The 27,131-nt window shown below is 41.5% G+C and overlaps 1 protein-coding gene across 1 annotated transcript in view; it reads right to left on the bottom strand.

The window, feature by feature from the left end:
• The window catches only part of SYNE1 (spectrin repeat containing nuclear envelope protein 1), a 982,166-nt gene that overhangs the window by 569,226 nt on the left and 385,809 nt on the right, over positions 1 to 27,131 (bottom strand). The window contains 7 exon segments of the mRNA XM_030198470.1: positions 5,924 to 6,120; positions 9,932 to 10,044; positions 11,592 to 11,676; positions 11,678 to 11,769; positions 11,772 to 11,799; positions 19,907 to 20,110; positions 24,252 to 24,353. Coding sequence (XP_030054330.1) covers positions 5,924 to 6,120; positions 9,932 to 10,044; positions 11,592 to 11,676; positions 11,678 to 11,769; positions 11,772 to 11,799; positions 19,907 to 20,110; positions 24,252 to 24,353 — 821 coding nt within the window.

The following is a 27,131-nucleotide window of genomic DNA, read 5'->3' as shown; positions in this document are numbered from 1 at the left end:
TTGTGGATTTTGTGTTATTATCAAAGTGAAAGTGCACATGTTCTTTGAAAGTTATCTCAGGAAAACTACCTATATTAATTTACACCTGCTACTTGGCATAAGCACATAAGCACTGCCACACTGAGAAAAGACCAAAGGTCCATCAAGCCCAGCACTCTGTCCCCGACAGCGGCCAATCCAGGCCCCAAGAACCTGGCAAAAATAAAACAAAATTTAATAACGATCAATGGACTTTTCCTTCAGAAATCTGAGTTAATGCTATAGGCGCAGATTTTCTTTTACGATTCCCATGTGTATGTAGGATAAAACTTCAGTCTAAGCAATATCAATTTTTTGACCCAAAACAGTTGGAAGATTTTTTGATAAGCAGAGAAGAGGTAAATGTACAAGTTTAGTCACATATGCAACACTGTATGGTAGAGCTGAGTCACCCGATTGGGAAATAAGCTGTTCTTTTGGATTTAATATGTTTTGGTATTATATTGTATTTCCTAATGTCTTGGATCGATTACCTAAATTGTGGGCGTTAGTATGAATATTATTTTCGCAATGTTCATTTGCAGACTCTATTTGTTTCTTTGTAATTTTCATACTTGTGTATTATCACTCATAAGTAAATATTATGAATGTTAAAATTGATAAATAAAGAATTAAAAAAAAAAAAGAAATCTGTCCAGACCCCCTTTAAACTCAGCAAGGCCAGCTGCCGTCACTACCTTCTCCGGCAATGAGTTCCAGAGTCTAACTACACGCTGAGTAAAGAAAAACTTTCTCCGATTTGTTTTAAACCTACCACATTCTAATTTCATCCTGTGTCCCCGGTTCTATTATTGTTAGAAAGCGTAAACAAATGCTTCACATCTGTCCGCTCTATCCCGCTCATTATTTTGTAAACCTCTATCATATCACCTCTCAGCCGCCTTCTCTCCAGGCTAAAGAGTCCTAGCCGTCTTAACCTCACCTCATAGGGTAGTCGTCCCATCCCTTTTATCATTTTTGTCGCCCTTCTCTGCACCTTCTCCAATTCCTTTATATCTTTTTTGAGATGAGGCGACCAGAACTGAACACAATACTCCAGGTGCGGTCGCACCATGGAGCGATATAACGGCATTATAACATCCTCATGCTTGGTTTCCATCCCTTTTCTAATAATACTCAACATTCTGTTCGCCTTCTTAGCCACCGCAGCACATTGAGCTGAAGATTTCAACGTCCTATCCACAATGACTCCCAGATCCCTTTCTCAGTCCGTAACTCCTAACGCGGAACCTTGCATAACATAGCTGTAATTTGGGTTCCTCTTTCCCACATGCATCACTTTGCACTTGTCAACGTTGAACTTCATCTGTCATTTGGACGCCCAATCCCCCAGTCTCACGAGGTCTTCTTGTAATTTTTCACACTCCTCCCGCGACAAGACGATCCTGGATAATTTTGTGTCATCTGCGAATTTAATTACCTCACTAGTTACTCCCATCTCGAGGTCATTTATAAATATGTTAAAAAGCAGCGGTCCCAGCACAGACCCCTGAGGGACCCCACTAACCACCCTTCTCCATCGAGAATAATGTCCATTTAACCCTACTCTCTGCTTCCTATCCTTTAACCAGCTCTTAATCCATAATAATATACTGCCTCTGATCCCATGACTCTCCAGCTTCCTTTGGAGTCTTTCATGCGGCACTTTGTCAAACGCCTTCTAAAAATCTAGATATACAATATCCACCGGCTCCCCTTTGTCCACATGTTTGTTCACCCCCTCGAAAAAATGCAGTAGATTTGTGAGGCAAGACTTCCCTTCATTAAAACCGTGCTGACTTTGTCTCAGTAGCCCATGCTTTTCTGAGAAAAAATGTGCACACACTTGGGAGAATTCAAAAGTATTTGCATAAGTGCTAGCCCCTTCCCACTCCTATTCCAGGAATGCTTCCTCACACTGCAGGTAAACTGATGCATAGTTTAGTTTAGTTCATTTTGATTTAATATACCGCCCTTCAGGTAAATCAGAGTGGTGTACAAATTAAAACCACAGAAAGAAAGGAACTCCACCAAATATAAAGGAAAGAGATGAAAAACTACAAAACAAAGCAAGAAAAAGAAAAAAAAATGTCCAGATTTAGTAAATGGTGCCCAAAGTTAGGCAAACAACAATAGTAAATGGAAGAGCAAAAATATAGAAATTAATAATATCAAAAAATATTTTGCTCTGAAAGATTGTGAAAGGGAACACTGACTATTAACAATTATACTTAAATAACTAAGGGGGTTGTTTACTAAAGCTTAGCTCGAGTTATTTGCAGCAGGGCTCATAGGAATAAAATGGGCCCTGCAGATAACTCGTGCTAAGCTTTAGTAAACAACCCCCTAAGCCTCAATTGCCCTGGGAAAAGTCATGGACTTTTACAATATCCAACCCGTCAGGGCTCTCTCTCTCATCAGCTTAAAAGAGTACTGCAAAAACTGCAGTGGAGAAAAACTCTAAAAATAGAGAAAAAAACACTGTAGAAAAAAAAACAGTCACCTCTATTAAGAGTGACTGTTTTTTTTTCTACAGTGTTTTTTTCTCTATTTTTTAGAGTTTTTCTCCACTGCAGTTTTTGCAGTACTCTTTTAAGTACTGCAAAAAATATAAACTCACAGTATTACCTTTACTCAACTTTCCTAATAATAGTTTTAGAAAACAGTTCCAAGGGATAGCGTGTAGCATGTCACAAATTGGTACCACTTAACTTTATATCACAGTGTCCATATCGCATTTGCTTTATAAAATCCTAAAGTGAAATACTGCAAAGTGCAGACTGTCATCTGCTCATATCAACCCTTTGTTTCTCGAAGCTGCGTCAGGAGGAGGAACTTTCAATAAATTAACTTGGTTCAAGTTAAGCCCAAAGTTAGGCGCGATTATGATCTGCACTAAGATAGTATTCTGTAAGGGGCACTCTGTGCCGAGAACCTACATAACAGCTGCTTGGTGCATTTCCCACGCCTAACCTTGAGTGCAACTCCTTATGCCTGCCAATAAATGCTCGCGCCCAACTGAAGGCAGTTGGGCACACGAATCTAAGTTTTCTAAAACATCGCAACTAATTTTGGGAAATATGAGTGGACAACGGTGGCCCCGTTGGACCTAAATAAAGAAGTAGAATGGCTGGGAGTAGTCATGTGACAGTATCTATCAGTGTTCATAAGAGGAGTGAGCTAATGTGCATGTACAGGCGTCTCAAGAAGATGCCATTTTTCTCCCAGCAACAGGAAGCCCACGCTGTTTCGACAGCAATTATTCTCAGGTATGTCAAATATTTGGTAGAATAATGAAGAGGACACTTGGGGAGAGAGAATATATGTGTCTCATGATGTTAATCTGCATTTTATAGCTGAACCCTGACGACGCTTTTGTGAAACGCAGTAACTGTGTCTGGTTTCATAGACAGAAGAGAAACTGATAAACAAGAATACTGAAGGTGGTGGGGTTAAGAGCAATTATCATGAATGTCTCAACATATGTGAAGGAGCTTTCAGGAGCCCATGGATGACATTATAACAGTGAGATAATACACTCTCATTAGCTGGAGTTTGTGATGAAAAGCTGTGTGAATATATAGCATGGAAGTTGTTGGTAAAGAACATTAAAAGGAAGAAGAATCATGGATAACAATCTTCTATATGGACAAATTGATGTGAAAAAATTTTAGGGAGTTGTTTAAGTTCCTATGAGTTCATGTCATCAAGATAGAGTGTAAAAACTCCAGGGATAGAGGGATTGTATTATTTTTCTAATAACCTTTTTTTTATTTTAGGTGTGAATAAGAGGAGTGCATGATTAGATTGTGAGAAGTTTAGAGAACTGATTAATAAAGTGAATTTTGCAAAGATAACACAGCGAAACTATACCCCCAAGAATGCCTGGAGGCGGTGCTCATGTAAGTACTTGTTTTGTCTCGTCACTGCTTGAGTTTATATCCATGCATACCATGGGGCAACTTTAGAAAAGGCCTTCTCCATGTGTATATATATATAATTTATTTATTTATTAATTAAGACTTATCTACTGTCTTTTGAAGAAATTCCTCCAAGGCGATGTATAGTAAGAATAACCAGGGCATAGGCAGTAAAGGGGGAATTCTATATATGGCACTCAAAGTGGTACACGTAAATTTGGGCATGCACCCAACTGGTGTACGCGCCAATTTCAAGCAATTTAACAAGCCAATTAGTGACAATAATTGGGTGCTAACAATCAATTATTGGTGCTAATTGGCAACAATTTGGATTTATATGCACATCTTACTAGGCGTTATTCTATAGAGATGTGCACGTAAATATTTAGCTTGCAACTGAAAATGGGACATGGCTATGGGAGGGAATGGGTGGGTCAGGGGTGTTCACTAATGAAGTGTAAAGAGGACAGTGGGAAGTGGACAATGACTCTTCATGGACAAACCAAAACATCTCCAAAATTTCAAAGAAGCAATCTTTATTGAGTCTGAGTCTTCAAACATCAATAAAGATTGCTTCTTTGAAATTCTGGAAACATTTTGGCTGTCCTTGATGAGCTATTGTCCACGTCCCAGTGTCCTCTTTATCCTTGTGCTTCCTGTGGAATTTTATCATTCCTCCACTATGGTGGACTTGACGTTTGGTCACTAACGAAGTGTGCACTATTACAGAATTCAGTGTCTAATTTACGTGCAAGGCAGTTGGTGTAAATCCTCACACCCAAAGATGGGTATGGATCCTGGTGCTATGCACTGTTCTATAAATGGTACTCAACTTGGAGTGCTGTTTATTGAATAGCACTCAGCGCTCATTTTCTCCGAGCTTAAATTTGAGCGCCATTTACTAAATCTAGACCATTACGACATAGTATGTAACTTACAACGTCAACATAACAGATATTAAGGGGGGAAGTTATCAATGTGGGCTACCATTAATACAGGTTATTTTGGACCAAATTCTATAAATGGTGCCAAAAAATAGATGCCAAAAAAAAAAACTGCACTTAAAGCTATTTTATAAACGACACTCAAAATTAGGTGCAGTTTATAGAACAGGGCTTAACACCGGGACCTGTGCCTAAGTTTAGGCATGAGGACTTACACCAACTAACACCTTGTGTAAATCCTTGCGCCTAAATTAGGCACAGATCCCCCTTATTCTATAACACATGCATAATTTGCAGGAACACCCCTAATCTGCCCATGACCCTCCCATGGCAGTGTCCCCTTTTTGGAGCTTTGCGTACAATTTACATGTGGATCCTGGCATGTATATACGGTATGTGCGCGTACATTTAAATTAATCCCAATTAGCACTGATAATTGATTATTAGGGCCCAATTAACAGTGCTAATTGGATCATTATTCAATTAAATTGCATGTGCAATTCTGAGCGCCATATATAGAATTTGGGTGTTTATGGCAAGTCATGCTATTTTAGCAGAGGGTTTCACTGAATAAAATGGGACCCTGTGCTAGCATAGCATGATTTGTAATAAAATAACCCCTTAAAACATCTTAACAGACTGCACGGGATAAGTGGAGGTGGAACATATAGACAGAGGAGAAAGAATAACATAAGTGTGACTAACTTAAGGAAAAATTGCACATGGAATCAGAAAAGGAGTGTATACAATTATCCCCCAAAGAGGCATAACATGCATAAGTTTACCTGCACACAGGAAGGGTAATTTTTGAAAAGCTGATTTCGAAGGGCAACGTAGTGTTTTATCCATGGAAATGGCTTAGAAAATTACCCTCATTTTAGCAATGACCACTTTACCAAGACCACTTCTCTTCATTAACTAATTTAGCTGTTGAAAACATTGTTGAAGGAAGAATCTAAATAGTACAATAGCAGAACAGCATTAATTTCTATTTTTCTTTTATTTCCATATGCTGAATAATAGCCATTGAAAAAGCCCCACCTTCCAAGCACTGTGGCACAATCCTGAAGACCTTGTTTATTCTGTAGACACTGCTTTGTAAAGCTCTGAAACTCCTTATGTGCCTTTGCAAGTTGTTCCTGGATATTACCGACAGCTGGTTTAGGTAGATAAGCACAGATCTTTTCCCCTTCCTTAGAAAGAGCGTCTAGCTTCTTCTGACCCTCACCAGTTTGAGTCTAATGTATCCTGCATGAGAGAAGAGGATTAGGACAGTGAAGCCTTGTAGGGTACAATCTCTTTGTAGTCTCAGTAGGCAATGATACCGTATATTGAACCAACATAAACTTTTCTAGTACATGAGTTTTCAAGACTAAATAGGCCTCATTCTTCAGATGTGTCCTCATAGCTCATGAGCTACAACACCTTTTTATGCTGATTTAATAATCAGAGGTCTCATAACTTAGTAAGATTCCAGTTGTATCCAGAACCAAGAGACCAGAATAATAATTTTTTTTTAAACCTTCCATTACCTTACCTTATACAATTTAGATTAATTGTTTTAACTTAGGTGCTTGCATACCTTCCTCACATCCGAATTGCAAATAAATCTATCCATGCAATAATGAAGGAAAAATAACACGGCCTCAGCCTTACTCAGACTTTACATCACAAACAATTAATAACAATGGTATTGAACCTAGGGGTGGGCAGCCAGAAAATTTTGTATCATATAGTTTCCCAAGTCGATTCCAGGAATTTTCATTTTATTCAGGTTTTCTTGGCCATTTTGTTGTTATGGGAACGGCTGTGGTTAGAATGTACCCTCTTTGCAAAGAGTGTGCACTGCTATCGACAAACGAGAAAACACAAAATGTTGTTTTTTGTGCTTGTTTTTGTTTGTTAACAACATGCAGAGGAACATGGTATATGTCCATTGGCATTTCCTATGTCATTGCAAACGACAGCCCATCCCTAATTTGACCCCCCCCCCCCCCATCTCCCTATTCACCCTGTTCTCTCAAATACCACTTCCTGCTTAAGTTCGCCCCTCTTCGATTTCCACAACTATATTTCACCTCTCAGCTATAAGTTGCTGACCTTGCTGTGGTAAAGTTCTTGAGAACCCTGTGACTAGGCCACCCCACACAGACTGCAATGACATCAAGCTACACCCAGAAGTTCACAGTAGTATTTGCATACTAGCCTCCATATTCTTCTTTCCTACCCTTTAGAATTGTTTTTTCCATCTCTGGCCAATTCTGGGAGTAATCCCGGTACCCCTACCCCTGTCCTCTCACTGCTGTGACCACAGACCTTCCAACCTCTAGAACTGTCCACACCCACCAGCTCCCACAAACTCCTGGAAAGAGAGGGCAAGAGGATAAGAAGAGTGCATTCTCCCTGCAACCACTACAGTTAATTTGATTGCTCACCTGTCAAAACTGCCTGCCAGTTTGCCCTCCTTTATGCTTTTCTTATAGCCCTTCCCCCCAACCTAACATGCCATACTCAATCGTCCGCTCCCTCTGCTTCCTCCTCCACCCCCTATTCTCCCTACAACTAAAGTGGCCACTAGTCTTCAGATGGGACTTGACCATATTACAGTGCCCTCAGTTCAATCTGAGGGCACACCATTTTTCTGTCACTTATACAAAATTACACCATTCTTAATTTTTGTATGTTTCTTTCAGCAAAATTGGTGTTAGAAGCCCACAGGCTTTACTCAGTAATTCCTTAGGATCAGAGTGGGGATAAGTCCTTGTATAATAACGCCTTGAGTCTTACAGAGGAAGCCTAGTTAATGCAACTTAAACCTCTTCAAGACTGATGTTAAAAATGTATGCAAATATATTTGTGTGTAGTCTAAGCCCTCAGGAAAATCATTTCTTTAAGCTGGGCAATCTACTGCTCTGCATCTGAATATACAAGTTTCTGTTTTTTCTGTGCAGCTCCGCAGTGTCCATCAATAACAAGCAAGGGCGTGAAGACATGAAAGAATTGCACTCACTAGGTAACACAAGTGACTTGTTAGAAAGACAATCAATCACCAGAAACAGCTTGAGCTGAGTGATATAATATTGGATGTTACCCTCAAAAGTGGGTCGTTTCCCAAAAATCTAGACCCATCAGCACAATTGCATGATTTAATTAGGAATTTTAATTAAACATGGAGAGGAGCACATCCTTTGGGAATAATGTCAACTCTTGCAAGCAATTTGTCATCTTCCACAGCATAGCACTGTTAGCAGTAAGAATCTAATTAGTAGTGTTTCAACTTGATTTTATTTCTCACTAGGAAAACAGGCCCGTTTCAGGAGCAAATGAAACGGGCGCTAGCAAGGTTTTCCTCCCCAACCCCCCCCCCCTTCTCCCTCCCTCCCTACCTTCCGATCCCATCATCGCCCCCTTCTCCCTCCCTACCTACGGACCCCTTCGTCGTTGTGACGGCATCGGCACTGCTCTGCATTCCGCACCTCTTGGACGCACCGAACACCATTGCTCCGCCCTCGACGTCATGACGTTTGACGCAAGGGCGGGGCCCCTAGCCTGGGCGATTTCGGTGGCTTCACCACCATGGTCTTACGAACCATTCTGGATGGAAGTGACAGTGATGTCACTGTCCTCAGAACGTTGAGGGTGAGTTTTATTATATAGGATATTGTGTGTGCGTGTGTTCTTCCTCTGTCCAAAGCTATTCAATCTTAACTGATGTATGTTATCATGAAAACCAAAGTTTTAGAGTGTGCAGGCATGATTTGGGGGGGGGGGGGGGTGTACTGCTGTGGAAGTCATGCCGCCTGATATCAAGCACTATTTAACTGTCCAGGAATGGCTCCTGACCAGTTAAATAGCACTTAACTGGCAATCCGCAAATATTCAATGGAGATAGCTATCTCTCACTGAATATTTAGTCAGCGCATAGTGGCTAACTGGATATATCGTTCTGTATAGCCGGCTAGTCGTGAATATTCAAACACTAGCCAACTAAGTTTTGCGGTGAAATCAGGCCACGTAAATAGCAGGCCTATCTTTGGCCACTATGAACCTAGCTGGCCAGCACTGAATATTGACTTAGATGGCTAAGATCATAGCAGCCAAAAATAAACCAGATATTCTTCCTGTGATCTGAATTTCGGTGCCATGGTGTTTACAAAAGACTCACCGTGGCCAGTGCATGCTCAAAGCCTGCTGGCTCCTTCTGCCTCCAAAACAGGAAGTTTTAAGGGGGCCAGACCCAGCAGACCTTGAGCATGTGCGGAGGATCGAAGCCCCATACTGGTTGATTAGTTTTCTATAGACAAGTTGTCTGCTATGCCAGCACCATTCCTGAGAGGGTAAGGAATGGAGGGAAACCACTGAATACCTCATAGGGGTAGGGGCATGAGATGCTGAACACCTTGGCTAGTAAGGGACAGGAAGACACTGAACACCTGGGTATTGGGGGGGGGGGGGGTGAGGGGAGAAATGCTGGACACCACAGGAGGGAGGTACGGAAGGGGGGAAGAGTCTGGAAACCATGAGGGGTGGAGGGTAGGGAAGGGGGAGAGGCTGGACACCATGGGTGGGGGAGGTAGGGAATGAGAGAACTGCTGGCACTTTGGGGAGAGAAGGTAGGGAAGAAAAAGCTTCAGACACCATGGGAATGGGAGGTAGGGAAGAAGATAATGCTTGACACCATGGGAGGGGGAGGTAGAGAGGAGAGGAATGTTGGATACCTCAAGGAGGGGAGGTAGGAAGGAGAGAGATGCTGGACTATGGAAGGGTGAGGAAGGGAAGGAGCGATGCTGAATAATAGGGGAGAAAGAGCCTTGAGCCACCCCTTGATGGGGATGGAGGGGGGGTGATGTTTTGCCTAGGGTGTCAGATATCCTTGCGTTAGCCCTGGGTGTGTAACTGCTACCACAACTTCTGTTGCACCAGTTTTTCCATTGTTATTTCTTGAGCTGCCACAAGAGCCATTAAAGGGCCTGGACTTCTCAATTTGAGGATGTGCACAGTGAAGCAAGCAATCACTTCTCATGATTTGTGATACAAGAGGAACCTTACTTGTACACTTTGTAGCTTGGCTTCTAAAGTTTTACTGTCCCCAGTCCTGTCAGAAAACTCTTTTGCAGCTGTCTTCATGGCAGAAAACCACTCCTGGAAGTCCTGCATGGAGTCTTTGTAATAAAAAGGAAAAGCCGAAATTTTAACAACCAATCAAATTGTGAAACATGGGCTAACACAGACACAGGCTAACATCTGCTACATTTACTGTACTAACACACACTGATATTATTCAGTGGGTCTTGATCTCCTCCTATTCACTTTCTATTTTCTTTTATCTTAACACTATTTGTTTTAGCTTATGAACATCTTAATTGGTCATTTGAAGTCCTCATCTGTATGCTGCTTAAAGTTGTTTTTTTTTTAGTGAGACAATTATACATTGAAATAAATAAATAAATACAGGCTTAATTAATTAAAATGATCAAGGTAATATGAGTTGCCTGGCAGTTTCGAGGCCAGCATTCCATTAAACTCTTATGCATGATGTAAGATATTAAGGATAAGCAGGCAATGCAGATGTGGTAAGGCTGCCATACTCTGCAAATGAGATTTTCCCATGCTAGCTGGCTCAAAGTAAACTTAATGCAGGAACCCCTGCCTGACCCAAAATTTGTCAAAGGAACTTGAACCTAAAGACCAGATACAGAACAATTATTTAATTTTTGTTAGAGACAAGAAGAGTACCGGGGACGGCATAGGAGTTTGGACCCGTAGGATTCTTTGGATTTTTCCCCCTTATTTTGTTTTTTTTTATTTTATTTATATATTATGTATTATATTGTACTTATTTGTTTCTCTGATTTAGTTTGTATACTACCAAGATGGTACACCAGTTGGTGGTATAATAAGAATATGATCAACTTGAAACTTGAATTGCTCAAGTCTTCCCAGGTTCTTACTTCACACTCTCAGCAGCTCTAAGGACTTTCCAGGCCTTGAAAATTCCTACCAACTCTTAAGCCACATTTATGCGCTCACAGATTCCCCCGAGTCTTGGTTGGAAGGGCACTGGTTTCCCTCCAACACTTTGCACTGATCCAGTAGTATTACTGTGAACCCATCAGCTGTGATTTACTTGCACAGCAGCATTGCGTCTCTTGCTTGACACTGGTGCTAGGAAAGTTTTTAGTTCTTCCGTCATTTTCTGATAGCCTGTTGTAGGGAAACATCTGAATTATCTAAAATTGCTGTGTTACTGAACTTCCCAAATCAAAATTGTCCCATCTTCACATGCTAATATCGTTGGATAACTCCTATGTTGATCCAACAAAAACCAGCCAGACAGCAAGGAATTTACTCATAATCTGGTTTTAATCCAGAACTATTTTTAGCTCGAAGGTACAGCTAAAAATATCAGGAGAGTTGAGCATTGCCCATGATGCTCTAGGAGTCTTGGATACCATGAAATTAGCAACAAGGCCCTGGTACACAGGAAAGCAGGCCTGGAAGGCACAAACACATACAGATTGTCCCTAATCAAACTATATTCCAGCCCTAACCATTAGCCCTCCTGAGCTCTGTATGTGTCATCTGCATCACCTGTCACTATATTGCACTGAGCACTCATGAAACAGAGAAATCTACCATTGTTCCTTTTTTCCTTGAAGCCAGGGTTTTTAATCTGTGCAGGAAACCTTTCATTAAAATAGCACCTCACCAGCAAAGCATTTTTCCATTGAGTCCTTGCATGCTGGCCTTGTCCTTGGCACCAGCTGGCTCACTGCTTCATTCTTCTTTATCAGTGGCAGTGACAGTGCTTCCCAGCGTCTCCAGCTCAGCGGAAGGATACTTGCGGCACAGACCGTTCAGGTTCTCACGAGTTGAATCAATGCTGCTTGCTGCTTCTGAAGTTCCCTCTGGATTTCCTGGAGCAGTAATCAAATTTGTGTCAGAACTACAGTGGGCAGTTTATTCAGCACAGAGGGAAAACATGGTCTCTCTTATCACTTTAAAGAGACATAAATTACTCAGATTGTATGACAAGACGACATGAGCACTGCCTATTTTACAGGAGTGCACTCTTTACAGAGGGAAACAGAAATTAGACTGCGTGAGGTTTGTTTATTAAAATGTGATATACCACTTTTCAGTAAATACCAAAGCAGTTTACATAATAAATAATTAAAAAAAAATAACACAAAGGACAAGACAAACAAAAAGACTGGCAACAATAAAGGAAATCTAAACCATAAAACAAAATAGAACACTAGCATGTACATTTCAAATTCCCACCTAAGCGTTATTCTGTAAAAGGGGGTGTACCTTGCATAGCACGTAATTCCATAAAGGTAGGTAGGGCGAGATGAAAAAATATTACCCAAAACAAAAAAGGAAATGTGATGAAAAGAAGCCCAATGGAACATAATGTCAGAGGAGGGTCTGCAGGCCGCTCAAGCAAACCAGATGACATCAAGGTGCAAGAAACAGACTGAAATGAACCTGCACTGTCTTCAGTTGGAGAGTAAGAGGAATGCATACAGGAAAAAATAATCCAAACTATAGGTACATGATTTCGGGCTCCCTACTAGAAGTCACCACCAAGGAGAAGTATTTTGGCATTATTGTATGTTTCAGTGTCAAAATAGCAACCACAATGCTGGTTACCAGTAGGAAAGAATGAATACAAATCAGAGAATATTCATTTGAAATGACACAGGACATGTCAAACAACATTTCCGATGTCATTTCATATTGTTTTGAAATGAAACAATATTAAAAACCTGAAATGTCATTTTTTTCCTTGAGTCAGTAGTGCACATTATTTTTTAATAGCATGAGCTACTGAAAAAATGTACAATATTTTAAGAACAACAAACATTTTTTTGCCTTAACAGCTCCGTGAGGGAGTGAGTGGTATAGGAGCACTCCCTCACAGAATGTGCATTAAGAGGGCGCAGTTCAGCTGCCTGAAGGCAGGTGGCGCTAAACTGCCAAAACAGGTCCTGAGACAGAAGGGTGAGGTTCAGAAGGAAGGAAGGTTAAATGGCCTGAGTCAGTGAGAGAGACAGAGTGAAGCTCTGAGGCAAGAGGTCTCTTGGAGGAAAGCTGTGAGAGAAGGAATCCTACCAAGTTGTTGGCTAAGCTAGAGCACCTGGGGGAGGTTCAGGGGAGCAGAGTGCCCTTAAGCTAATATCTCCAGAGTCTATTTGGGAAAGATAATCAAGGTAGGAAATTCTGCAATTACCTTGAAGACTCAGATATTGTGTGTCCAGGTTGAAGGTCAAGCCTGTGTTGGACTGTGTTTGTTTGGAACAGTAACATTGTATTTAGGGTTTGAAAAGAACGCCGATAGCACTGGACTGAGCTGTGATGCAACAGGCTTTTGTATGTTAGACACAGTAATAAAGAATTCTTCTGTTTACTCTTACCCTTTGTCTGCCAGTGTCTGTGAAATCCTGTAGCCAACCATCAATCACAACCTCTAACATCATTCTATGGCTGTCTAGTTAAGGGAGTAGTTATTAATTTGTGTTATTTGCTCCTTAATGTATGTTAAAGAGCACTAATATGATTATATTACTGTAATGTACATTAATATGAAGTATTATGGGTTACATAATAAGAGATACAGCTTGATACTATGTACATTTAATAATGCATTATTCTTGGAACTACCACCAGCAACAAGCTGGGGATACTTGTCTGTCCGGGAACATAGACACACAAAGCTGCAACCCAATGCTCCCAGCACTTCTTTAAAAGGGCCAGCACACGCTATTCAAAGCCACCACCTCTCACTTCCCCCAATGGTCCCCCCAAAGCCCACCCAATGCCAGATCCCCCCAGGAAGCCCCCCTAAAATTCCTCCTCATGGCAGACCACCTTGACCCTCTCAATACCTAAAGTCCTCCCCCTCCCAGAGGATCCCCGGGGGTCTACCTGACACAATCCCTGGTGACTAGTGGGGTCAGAGCAGGAGCAATCCCCAGTCATTCCTGCATTATGCCAGCACTGGGTTCAAAATGGCAATGGTGGCTCCTATTGTAGTCTCTTGGTACTACCACTAGTGGTCAAGCTGCCATAACAGGGCTCTCTGTAGCAGATGCATTGAGCCCTGGCCAATGTACCAATTCCAGAGTTTCCACCATCAACCTCAGAACCTGGAGATAATCCCATGCCTGCAGCTTTGTCATGCTGAGAAGGCCCTAATCTGTAACCTCAGCTTCTTTGATCTCTCCTTGGTCAGAAACATGTACCCCTGCAAAATGTCAATGGACTGACCCCAAATTCTCTATTGTCTCTAAAGGGGTGCAGCTTGCTCTTAGATGGGTTGGCCAGTCATCCCAACTCCTTCATGAATTGTACCATATGACATGTGGTCCTCTTGCTCTCCTGGTATGACTTAGCCCTGATCATCCAGTCACCGAGACAGTGATGTATCAATATCCCCTTCCTGTGCAGGGCTGCTGCTACAATAACCATCACATTGGAAAATGTTTTGGGCACGGTAGACAAACCGAACAGAAGGGCACAAAACCTGAAAATGATACGCAGGACTGCAAAATGCAGAAATGCTAATGTTCTTTCCAAGTGAGGATATGGAGATGGTGCTCCTATCAGATCCAAAGACATAAGAAACTCGTTTCGTTGGTCTACCAGCATCACCAAGCTCAGGGTTTTCATCCGCAACCTCAGGACCATGAGTGCCCTATTCACCTGCTTGAGATCCAGTACAGGCCAGAATGTACCCTATTTTTTAGTATTACAAAGAGTAAAGAGTACTTACCCATTCCTTGTTTGTTCTGAGGGATCAAAATGACTGTTTCCAGCTGCATTAACCACTGCCAGTTTCTCTTAACTGCGTGCTGCCTTTAGCCAAAACTGAGAAGGAGATTTGAAGAAATGCATCAGGGAGAGGATGAGCAAACTCTAAGGTATAACCTTCATGAATAATCTTCAGAATCAATATATCTGAGGTTATTTGGACCTCCAACTGCAGGAACTAGAGATGGGGGCCTCAAACCTTACAGTGGTCCTTGGGCATGCCCAGTACTGGCTGCCCCTGCGTCACCTCCTCCTCTCAGCCCCTCAAAAGGACTGGCCCATCTGAGCTGATATCTCTACTCTTCTCTATAGAAAACCTATAGAAGAAGGGAATTGACTGATTATCCTCACACGATCCTTTAGAAGTCTACCTTAGAGTCTCCCAAACTCTTCCTAACTTTTCCAAGTCATCCCCAAACAAACTACATTCCCTTAAAGGGAGCTTTCTTAGGCATGCCTTTGAAAGTCATATCCAGAAATATACTGTGCAGTCACATGGCCTCCAAAAGAGCCATCACCATGTCTGAAGCTTGAATAATGTCATACAATGTATTCACCAAGAGACCACCACCTTCTCTCTGCCACTGAGGTCCCTTCCAAGGTTTGCTCTGGCAACTGCTCAATCCAATGGAAACAAGCTTGAACCACTTAGCCCCCACAGACCATTGTCTATAGGGCTAGAACCATCATCTCAAAGGCTTGCTTCTGTAGGGCTTCCAATTACCAATCCTGCAAATCCTTCAGGGCAGCACCTCCTTCCACCCAAATTGGTGTTGGGTGTGACCATGAAGATGGCAATGTGTACACCTTGGGGAGATTCAAGACTTCCTTTCTCCACATGGATAGGAAGAGCCTTGTCATCGATCGCACCAACCTTAAACCTGCATCTGGGGCATCACACTCAGCATGCTATCAATTCCTTGATAGCCCAAAGCATGGGGAAGCCTTGCAGGTCTTTTTAATCCCTTCAAAAAGTAAGTCAGTTGGTTATGTGGTCTCCATCGGATGCTCCTCTAAAAGTCTGAGAATCACAAGGACCTGAGCAATCAAGGCTGCACTCACCCCTCCGATATTCAAAGGCATTTAAACCATCCAGGATCAGCACATCACCAGTTAAATGCTACATAGCTATCTATCCACCGATATTCTGTGGGACAGGCCTGACATGTCCCCACTGAATATTGGCGGGTAGCAGCTAGCAGCTAGCATATTTTTGGTGCATTGCTGCTTAACTTTAGCGTCCATATTTGGTCGCATGCAAGACAGTCCTATCTTTGGCCGGTTGGCTGAATATCGGCTTGGCCGTCAACGTCAAACTGCCCAAAAGTAAACTGGATATTCAATGACGGTCACCGAAGTAGCCTGGTATTGAATAATTGGCTTTAGCGCTGACCACGGAAGTTAGTTCTATGAAAAAATACACACTACTGTGGAATCTTCCCCCAGGGAAACTTCAGCCTCCGCAAGGAATCTTCCACAACTGCTTCTTGGCCCTTGATGGGTCTTCTACTGGGTCCAGGGAATCAGAGAACCCTGCTGACTCCATGTCATCTTGCTCTTTGAAATCTGGGAGAGCAAGGAAATCTCCACAACTGCTTCTTGGCCCCTTGATTGGTCTTCTGCTGGGTCCAGGATCAGATAACCCTGCTGACTCCATGTCCATCTTGCTCTTTGAAATCTGGGAGAGCAAGGAAATCTTCCACAACTGCTTCTTGGCCCCTTGATGGGTCTTCACCTGGGTCCAGGGAATCAGAGAACCCTGCTGACTCCATGTCATCTTGCTCTTTGAAATCTGGGAGAGCTTACCTGCTGACCGATCCTCCCTACAGGTGCCTCCAGTTAATTGCAATTAAAATAATCTGTGCATTAACAGGATGAACTCAGGGGAGAGCCCCTGAATCACTTTTGGGCCCCACTACTTACTGCCACCTGGCCCCATGGGAGCCTAAGCACTTATGCACTCCAAGGGAGGAGATCCATTCTGCACTGGCTCTGAGGCTGCTGATTTTAAAATGGTAGTTTTCATCACCAAAATAGCATCCATCACTATCTCGTGCTTGGTCCATGGCCTGTAATGTCATCGCATGGGCCAACCTTTTCACCTTGACCCACACAGAAACCACTACAGTGTGATACTCATCACACACATATTACTGTCCAATTGCCATGATGAGGTGGTTCAAAGGAAGGGCAGTCATGAGCCCCCTTCCAGAGGTAGGGGATGAAGGCGGAGGCATAAACAGTACAAACATTACTTACTCCTGAGCAATCCAGCATAAGGTTTGAGGGGGAGGAATCCAGGCCACCTGACTGTAGCACTACTCAGCTGAGAAACCATCAGCCTCCAGTCTCTAACTGTCTTTTTTCTTCAAAATTCAAATTCACCAATATCTACTAAGTCCTAACTGACCAGACCTGGACTACCTGATAGTCGTATTTATTTATTTATTTATTATTTATTTATTTATTGCATTATACCCCACATTTTCTCACCTGTTGGCAGTTTCAATGTGGCTTACAGTACAATTAATAGAACACAGGTTACATATTACAGGTGGTATGATCAGAAAGATCAGTCTGAGTAGTCTATGTAAGATCAGTTCAGTGCATAGGTAGGAGTGGTAGTATGTTTGCTGTTAGGCTAAGTGTTGTCATCTAGGAGGAGAGTTTTGAAGAGATTTGCTTTCAGTTGTTTTCTGAATTTTAGGTAGTTTATGGATAGTAGGTTTTTCAGTAAGGAGTTCCAGATTTTGGTGCAGACATAAGAGAAACTTGTGTATGTGGTTTTGTATTCAGGCCTTGACATTACCTACCATCTGCTGGAGAATGAGAATTACTGGCTGGCTGGGGGCTGCACAGCATATAGAGGGAAGCCAGTGGTTCTCATGACATCTGCTGGCAGGGAGAGTATTACCCATGATCTGGACTGATCCTGGAGGAAGTTAAAGAAGTCCCTTTTGTGAATGCAGCCAAATGATTTACATACCTGGTCTTGCAGTGTTATTTAGAAGACTACATCTTTGAATTGACAGTACTGAATAATTATAGACCAATTTCTGTTTTGGCCTTTTTTGGCTACACTCAGTGAGAAAGTAGTACGAAATCAGCTGATTGGATTTTGTAAGAAAAAAATTGTTTACTGGATGATCATCAATATGGTTTTAGAAAACATCACAGTGTAGAGTTCCTGCTGTTATCAAGGACAGATGAGTTAAGGATTGGTAAGGACTGAAATCTTTCCTTTTTGTATTGTCACATTAGATATTGCTATCAGCTTTCGATACTATTGCATCATCAAATTCCTCATTAATGCTTTATTGATTTTGGTGTTCAAGGGCAAGTACTTAGCTATGAAAAGAACACTCTTGTAAATATATGTCCAAATCCAGGACTCTTTTTCTGGAGATTTTTTCATTAACCGGTGTACCACAAGGCTCGGCCTTCTCAGTGGTACTTTTAAACTGTTATGGTATCTCTGGGAAAAGTATTGCAGGAACTACATGTGTCATACAGAATGTATGCCAATGATATAACATTTTCTTTCCTCTTGAAAAAGATGTTCATGATCCAACTTGAAAATTGGAGGAATGTTTTGATAAAATTTGGATTGGGTGTCCCAACATAAATGTCTTTGAATGTGTCTAAAACCGAGATCATATATGTTGGTAGAACTTTAGATTCCATGGTGTGCCTCTAATTTTAGAATATTGAGGGGTAAACGTCTGTTAAAACCTCTGTTTGAAGTCTCTGAGTTTTATTGGACAAGAATTTGTCTATGCAAAATCAAGTTGACAATGTTATTTCAACTGCCTTTTTCCAACTTCAGGTACTGAGTAAAGTGAAAGGGATGATGATTCTACCGCTGGAGTTAGGAAGTCATGCAGAGCTTGGTGCCTAGCGAAAATTAATTATTGTAATTCTTTGTATTTAGGGATGTCTTTGGCTTATATATCCAGCTCTGCAGGTTGTCCAGAATGCAAATACAAGGTTAATTACAAGAATATCACAAGCAACGCATATACCCCGTATTAAAACATCTACATTGGCTACTGGTATGTACTGTGTTATGTTTAAAGTTCTTGTTTTGATTTACCAGCGTGCTTATGCCAATGTTCCTGCATATTTTGTGAATGTTTTGAAGTTGTATCTCCCTACTCAATCTTTACGCTCTGAAAAAAATGCAGCAGTTGTGGTTACCATCTCATATGGCATATCACTATGCCGACACCAGGGCACATAGTTTTTCTATTGCTGGGCCCCTTTTTTGGGATAGCCTTCCAGGTTACTTGAGATTATGTGAGAGTCCATTGCTCCATGTAAGCCGCATTGAGCTGCCATGAGTGGGAAAGCGCGGGGTACAAATGTAACAAAAAAAAATTAAGTGGTCTTTGAAGACCCATTGTTTTCTAAAGGCTTTTCTAGAGGAATGAAAGGATGTTAAACTGTTTAAAATGATTTTAATATGAATGATAATTTTATGTTGAAGATTTTTGTGTTGGAACCATGTCTTGTAGCTTTTAAGATTTTATGTATGTTTGACTGTTACCCCGCTTTGGGTTAAAGCAGGATACAGATACAAAAACAAATCAAACATATAAACGGCAAGTGACCGACTTACCTGCAAAATGCGCAGTAGAAACGGAACGCTGAGAGTGTAGAAGTCCAAGCCCCGCCTCCACCAGCAGTACAGCCCAATAGGGAGGAGGGCTTGGACATGGCGTGGAAATCGGAGGAGGAGGGAGCAGGGAGGAAGGAGGGGGCGGAACTGAGGGAAACAGACACAGCAATGGAGAACTGATGACACGACGACGGCGGAAAGAGGGGGGGGCGACGAAATGGTGGTGGCGTGGACGCAGGGCACAGGAGGTCACAATCGCGGTAGATGGGAGCCCGAGGATGGAGGGTAGGGGAGAGAACAGTTGATGGACATGGGTGAATGGAGCGGATGGGAGGGGGGAGAGGAGGGTTGCTGGACATGGGCGGAGGGCAGGATAGAGAGCAGGGTTGGTGGACGGGGGGAGGCCATAGAAAAACAAAAAACTAGCCCGTTGTTACGGGCTTAACGGCTAGTAAATAAATAAACAGCTTGAGATTATAGCCAGGTGGTGATTGAGAACTGTACCTTAATGAAGAATTTATTATGTATGATTTCATTGTACAGCGCCTAGAATTATAGATAGTCAGGGTACATTTCTTTCGAAAACTCACCTTTACTCTCTGCAGGTCTTCTAGCTCATGGCTGCATGCATAGCTCAAAAGTGATTCCTCTATTTTGGTCAGCCAGCTTGTCATCTGCTCAATAAATTGTTCTAACTGCAGCTTCTGGGCACTGAAATCCTTTAGGGTTCCTTCAGCTACTTCAGACATCTCTTTGGCATGTTCTATCTTCTGTCGTAAGTCTGCTTCCATAAACTGTGACCAAATCAGGCAAAAAGATTCTATAAGGACTCTTTACAATGGGTATGAATGGGAATCCATATTTAGAACAGACATTCTGCGCATGCAAAGCATGTGATATTAAAAAAAAAAAAAATGTTATTTTTCTCCAATTTAACACATTCAGTTCATGTACCTCGCTTCACCCATATAGGAATTTAAGGGGAAAACTGACCCAGAAAGCAGAACTACTTGTTTTGTGTATTATCGTTCTGTGGTTGTAACCACCCTGATAGCATGAGTTGAGAGTTATGGCGAGTACAAAATTAAAGAGAAGTTTTTTTAAAGCTTTGTGCCTGTGTTTATTGCAAGTCCTCCTTCCTCTCACCTTTTTTCAAGGGGAATAAAGGCCAAGAAAGAGGAGGGAAAAATCTTGAAAATACATTATTTAAAAAATGTATATTCTGCACAACTCTCGGCGGATCAAGTAATATAATTTTAAAAGACGACATACACACACACACACATGCAATAAAAGATTCTTGACTAAAACAAATCTGTCACTAAAACAAAAAGGTGCTTAAACAACCAGCTTTAAACAATCTTAAAAGCATGGACAAAAAGGAAAGCCTTTAAATTTTATGGAACTAAAGAAGTGAAGTTATACTTCTTAAATTAAAGGGGAACAAATTTCACTGCCTCATAGGAACCAACTTTTCAAAATTATTGGGGGTGCTAAGCTCAGTGGAAATAACCCCTCCCTGGACATATACAAGGAATTTTCTCAATATTGGGGGTGCCCAAGCACCCACAGCACCTATAGAGTCAGCTCCTACCTCACACCCTCAATATAAAAAACAGTCGAAGGGTACTCAGCCTAATATGATGAACGGAAGGAATATCAAGCAAAAGTTTGTCTGAAGAACACAATGCATAAGCAGGCTGATAGAACTTCAAAGAACTAGTCACAGAACCTGGCACATCATTGCTTAGTTTTAAAAATCTCCATCTCCATTGGATGAAAAGTGATGCTAATATTTCTATTTATATTACTTGCTCAGATGGATCTCAATTGGTGGTAGATTGAAAGTGAAGACTAGTGGGGATGATTTTAGATTCTACCATGATAATGGATGCCCAAATATTTATCTCAGAAAGTTTTTTTTTTTAATTAGACAGCTCCGACTGGTTCATTTGTGTTTTATTCCTGATCATTTTAGGGTGTTAGTACAATTATTGATTTTATCACAATTGGATTACTGCAACTCTATGTATGCCGGAATCACTAAAAAGCAACTACAGAGATTGCAGTTGCTCCAAAACAAAGCTGCTAGACTTATTTTTCGGAAAGCAAAACATAGGCATGTGTCTCTACTGCTGGTTAGTTTACATTGACTTCCAGTGCAAGCGAAAATTATTTTTAAGATATGCTGATTTGTTTTTTTTTTAATTTTAGAGGGATATTGTTCAGTTGATTTAACTTTTAGTCATATTGTTGGGAGCTGGTAGAGATCAACGAACTTGTACATATTTTACATTGAGAGTTCCCTCGTTATGAGGAATTAAATTCAAAAGTATTCAGGAAAGGTCTATGATTTTTCAAATGGCAAAATTTTGGAATATACTTCAAGTAGAAAATAAATCTTGTCGATTGTATGTTAAGTTCCGGAAATTGTTGAAGTCACACTTGTTTTATGAGTATTTATCTTGTTGGAAACTTAAGTATGTTTACTTCTAATCTGGATTGCTTTTGTCTATAACATGTAATTGGGATTATTGTTGTTTATAAGATGAGTTGCTGAACCCACTCTGAACTATTTGGGGGGGGGGGGGGGGGGGAGTGGTGGGCTATAAGTACTCATCATCATCATCACAAAGGGGATCAGGAGAATGTTCTAAACCAGGTTTCACAAACCTGTCCTTGAGGACCCTCAGCCAATAAGATTTCAGGATATCCACAAGAGATAGGCATGAGAAAGGTTTGCATGCACAGCCTCTGAGGACAGGCTTGGGAACCACTGGTCTATACTACATAAGCAGCACAGTCACCATTCAAGTGAATGACCTTCCTTCAAACTGTAATCAAACCAGTCGCTTAAGGATGGCTGTGTTTCCTCCACATTCCTCCCTTCTATTCACTGAGTTATCAAAGAAGATAAGGATCCTGTCTGAGAAATGTCACCATCTGACTCACAGTCTGTTATGTCTATGTCACAGAGCTTCCAAATCAGCAGACAAATCAGACATTCCCATTCTAATGAGCCCAAATATGTTGTGCAGTTCCTTTCTTACTAGTCTGGCTCTATCAGACTCTTACAGGCAGTAATCATAATGTAATGAGACCCCCAAAGGTAAGAAAGTTGATTTTCTTGTGGGTAAAGATATGTTACAGTCTATCACAGAAATGAATAAGGCTGCAAAATGTGTTTTTAGAAAGTGAGAGGCAATAATCATGGCAACATATTTATACAGTTATATTCTAATTTCCATTAGTCCTGGGATGCCTTATAAGTTTAGGGAACATGACATGGACTGCCTCATAAACACTGCTTGGGTTTTATTTACTTAGGGGTCCTTTTACCAAGGTGCGCTGAAACCTGGCCTGTGCTGGTGTAGACACGTGTATTGGACGTGCACAGGTGCATTTTTCAGCGCACCTGCAAAAAAGGCCTTTTATTTTGGCCAAGAATGGACATGCGGCAAAATAAAAATTGGCATGCATCCATCTTGGGCCTGAGACCTTACCGCTACCCATTGACTTAGCAGTAAGGTCTCATGCGCTAACTGGGCAGTAATCATCAGCGTGCGTACACTGTCGAATACCGCCCGGTTAGCACCACATGCCAGAAACTTTCTGGCGCGTGTGGTGGATGCACGTAAAATATGAAATTATCACCCAGGCCACGTGGTAGCTGGACGGTAGTTCCAAATTGGGTAAGCCTAGGCGCCTACATGGCTTAGTAAAAGGGCCCCTTAGTTAAACAGTACACTGACTGCGATACAACTATTTCAAAAGATATACGCATTCTGACGTTGAAGTAACTGCCTGTAATTAGAACCTCTTGTTTCATCATTTAAAAGGGGTTAGACGGTTTCCTAAAGGACAAGTCCATAAACCACTACTAAATGGACTTGGGAAAAATCCATAATTCCAGGAATAACATGTATAGAATGTTTGTACGTTTGGGAAGCTCGCCAGGTGCCCTTGGCCTGGATTGGCCGCTGTCGGGGACAGGATGCTGGGCTCCAATGACCCTTGGTCTTTTCCCAGTGTGGCCTTACTTATGTACTTAAGTACTTATCACCAGATACTTCTAAAAAGTTAGTGGGCCTGATATTCAGCGCTATTTAATCGGCTAGGAATCGCTCCTAGCCAGTTAAATAGCGCCTTGTTGACTGACCGCTAATATTCAGCGCAAGATACTACTACTTATCATTTCTATCGCGCTACCAGACGTACGCAGCGCTGTACACTTGAACATGAAGAGACAGTCCCTGCTCGACAGAGATAGCCGGTTATCTCCCTTGAATATTAGTGCTTAACGGCTAGCCCAGTCACTAGCTATGCTGTGCGACTTAGCTGGTTAAGTGCAAATATTCAGAGCTAACAGTTTAACAGTTAAGATACGCTGCATAAATAGCAGGCCTATCTTTAACCACTAAGCGTTGAATATTGACTTAACCGGTTAAGTTGCCACATGCAAAAGTGAATCCAAATATTCCGGCATTGAAAATCCAGGGCTCATGCCAGTGGCAGCAGCAAACCGTGCTGCCTGCTGCCGGCTGAATATCGGGGGCAATGTTTTTTCCCGTCTTTATGCACTTTTTTGAACACAAAATGTAAGGTACAGAATACTTGTAGCTAAGGACAATGTTCAGAACTGACGTTGTACTTGAGCTCTTGCATTTCCTATGGTTTATATGTAGCAAAACTGGAACAGTAACAAGAGGCATCTAAATGAACTCCTTTACCTAGTGAGAAAAATAAACATTATGAACTGAGCATTAAAGAAGCATGTGGGTTTCAGTTTTGATATCTCACCAATTCTGCCCTCAGCTGGAACTCCCCCAAAACGTTAACATGCACTTTTCTTGCATGCGTCACACATTACTTTAAGCAAACGATTCTAATCTCTGTATACATGCAGCTGCAGTGGTAAGGTAGGTCGATTCTTACCTGAAGTTCCGTGGGAGGCTCCGGGCTTTTGGTCAATTCTTGAAGCTCAGACAATTTGGAGTGGAATTCTTCCAATTTCTGCCCTTTGTTGACCACTTCAGACTGCAAAAGTTTATACAGATTTATTTTGACTGAATTAAAGATGTGAATAAGTAGCTATATACTACACACACATATATATATACTGCAGTAAAATATGCATTGCCTTTGTGTCTTAACAGTTCTCTAACAGTGTGGAAATTTTGTTTCCTATTTAAAAAATCAGATCTCTCCAGTTGTTTTCAGTTTCACAAAATGCCGCCTATAAGGATTGAGGCTGCCCCTGGTTTCTGGGACTGGAAAGATTTACTTGAGTCATTCTGTTTCTCAGAATGGAATGTGCCAAGGCCGTCCTCTGCTTTTGATTACTTTACTCTGAAAAATAAGGTTCTGTGGAACCAACTAAAAGAAAGCTGATTTACAGTGCCAGTGAGTAGTACAGAATTGCCATGTCGAAAGGCAGTGCATTAAGTCAGTGCTGTTCCCAAAGTTTTACTCTCATTAAGCACCTAGAACTAATCTGCATGCATAATACCCTAAAATTGATGTTAGATGCCTCTTTTTATTTGCCTTATTTATTACAGGCTGCCAGCTTCTTCCTGTTCCTTTAGGCTTACTGATCCTTCAGAGCTGGCCTACACTGGAGTTAGTGTATCATGAGTTTCACTCACCACTACCCCTGCTTCCCTCTCCTTTCCTTCCCCTCCCCTCCCCCTTTCAAAATGACTGGTTCTTCCTTCTCCATCTGAGACTCCTTGGGAATCTGTGAGATCCTCTGCTTTTTTTTTTTTTGTCCCCTTCCCTTCAGAATAATTTACCTCTAGATTTGTGAGCAGAGCAATCCTGTAAAAAAAAAAAAAAAAAACCCACAAGACCCAGCCTTTTCGCTGTGACTTTTAATAAGTGTTGGCTCTGGTGAACTTGTACAGTTTTTATTTGTTAAGTTTTAGTTGCCTCTGCTTTCTTCTGTAGCTTTCTAAAGTTAGTTTTGGGTGTGTCTGTTTTCTGGTGTGCATGGGATCTGTCCTGTCACTCAACAGTATTCTGTTTTCTTTTCTTTTTATTTATTTGTGAAATTTTGTAAATTGCTTACATATGGGATTTCCCTGGATTTGGCGATTCATCAAATCATTAATAAACATAAACATTTTAATTCCTCTTACATTTAGCCCAGCCATTGCAACAATCTTTTTATCCACTGGCCAGACTGACTCCTTCCACTTGTACACATGTTGAGCAGTGGCTGACATGCCTTCTCTTAGCTGGTATCTTTAGGCAAATTTTGAACTGAAATTAATTTGGTGAAAATTCACCTATATATAGCCAGTTAGATTAAATTAGTGTAACTAGGTTTCTGTCTACTGTGTTACTATGCGTAAAAGCATCACTAACCAGTGAAGTAGTGCTGATTTTCAGTGTTAAACCACTAAATTGTATCACTGCATTTGATTTTAATACACTGTACTATTGTTTTTCTTTTATCTGATTTTACATTATTTTGCTGTAATCTTGTGTGTATAATCTGCTTTGAATTTGGTTCAATTAGATATGCAGAATATAGGGCTCAGTTTTGAAACAGAAAAATGTCCCAAAAGTGGTACAAAGTGGAAGATGGATTTTTTTTTTTTTGGCCAAAAGGTTCAAATCGCTATTTTCAAAACCCATTTTAAAGATATTTTTCTATGCTGTTCGTCTGTAGTGTGTCCAAATCACAAGGATGCGTGTTGGGGAGGGGATCTGGGAGTTTCCAAAACTTGGATGTTTTTCTGCCATAATAGAACAAAGCAAAAACGTCCAGGGCTAAAAGTTAAGACATTTTAGTCTAGACCTGTTTCAATCACGACTAAGTCACAAAAAGGTGCCCTAAATGACCACTGGAAGGAATAAGGCATGACCCCCCCCCCCCCCACCTTACTCCCCCAGTGGTCACTGACCCCCTCCCACCCCCCAAAGATGTTAAAGAAACAGTACATGCCAGCCTCTGTAAAAGCTTCAGATGCTATGGCCAGGCCTATTAGAGCAGTAAACAGGTCCCTGGCTAAATAGCAGTGCAATGCACTATAGAGAAGGAATACCCCAGGCCCATATCCCACTCTAACTATTACACTTGTGGTGGAAAGTGTGAGCCCTCCAAAACCCACCAAAAACCTACTGTATGCACATATAGGTGACATCTGCAGTCATAAGGGCTAATATAGTGGTGTAAAGTTGGGTACAGTAGTTTTTTGGTGGGTTTTGGAGGGCTCCCCATAGAATACAAAGGGGTAATGGTGAGATATGTACCTGGGACCTTTTATGTGAAGTCTACTGCAGTGCCCCCTAGGGTGTTCCACTGCTCTGTCTGTGTGGCCAGTCTACTAAAAATGCTGCCCCCCCCCCCCCATACATCCCAATGGCTTGTTTTTCTGCGTTGTTCCCTTGGACTTTTTTTTCCCAAAAATGGTCCAAAAGATAGACGCACTCCGGCTGATACTCAGCACTATTTAATTGGCCAGGAATGGCTCCTGGTTGGTTAAATGGCATTTAACTGGCTAAGCGCTAATATTCAGTGCAAGACTGCCTGTTGTCTTCACTGAATATTAGTGCTTAATACATCGTGGCAAACCGGCTATATCACACAATATAACCCGCTAGCCACGAATATTCAGCACATCACTAGCTACGTTTAGCGGCCAAAAAGGATCACATAAATAGCAGGCTGATCTTTGGCCACTATAAACTTAACCAGCCAGTGCTGAATATTAACTTGACCGTTTATCTTTAAACTAGCTGACCCCCCGAGATAGTCAATGCTGGTCACCGAAAATGGCCTGGCATTGAATATCCGGGTTCAGCGCCAAT

The sequence above is a fragment of the Microcaecilia unicolor genome, chromosome 3 (genome assembly GCF_901765095.1).
Source record: "Microcaecilia unicolor chromosome 3, aMicUni1.1, whole genome shotgun sequence".
Taxonomy (NCBI): domain Eukaryota; kingdom Metazoa; phylum Chordata; class Amphibia; order Gymnophiona; family Siphonopidae; genus Microcaecilia; species Microcaecilia unicolor.
Note: the sequence above shows the minus strand (reverse complement) of the source record. Positions and strands in the feature narration are given on the sequence as shown.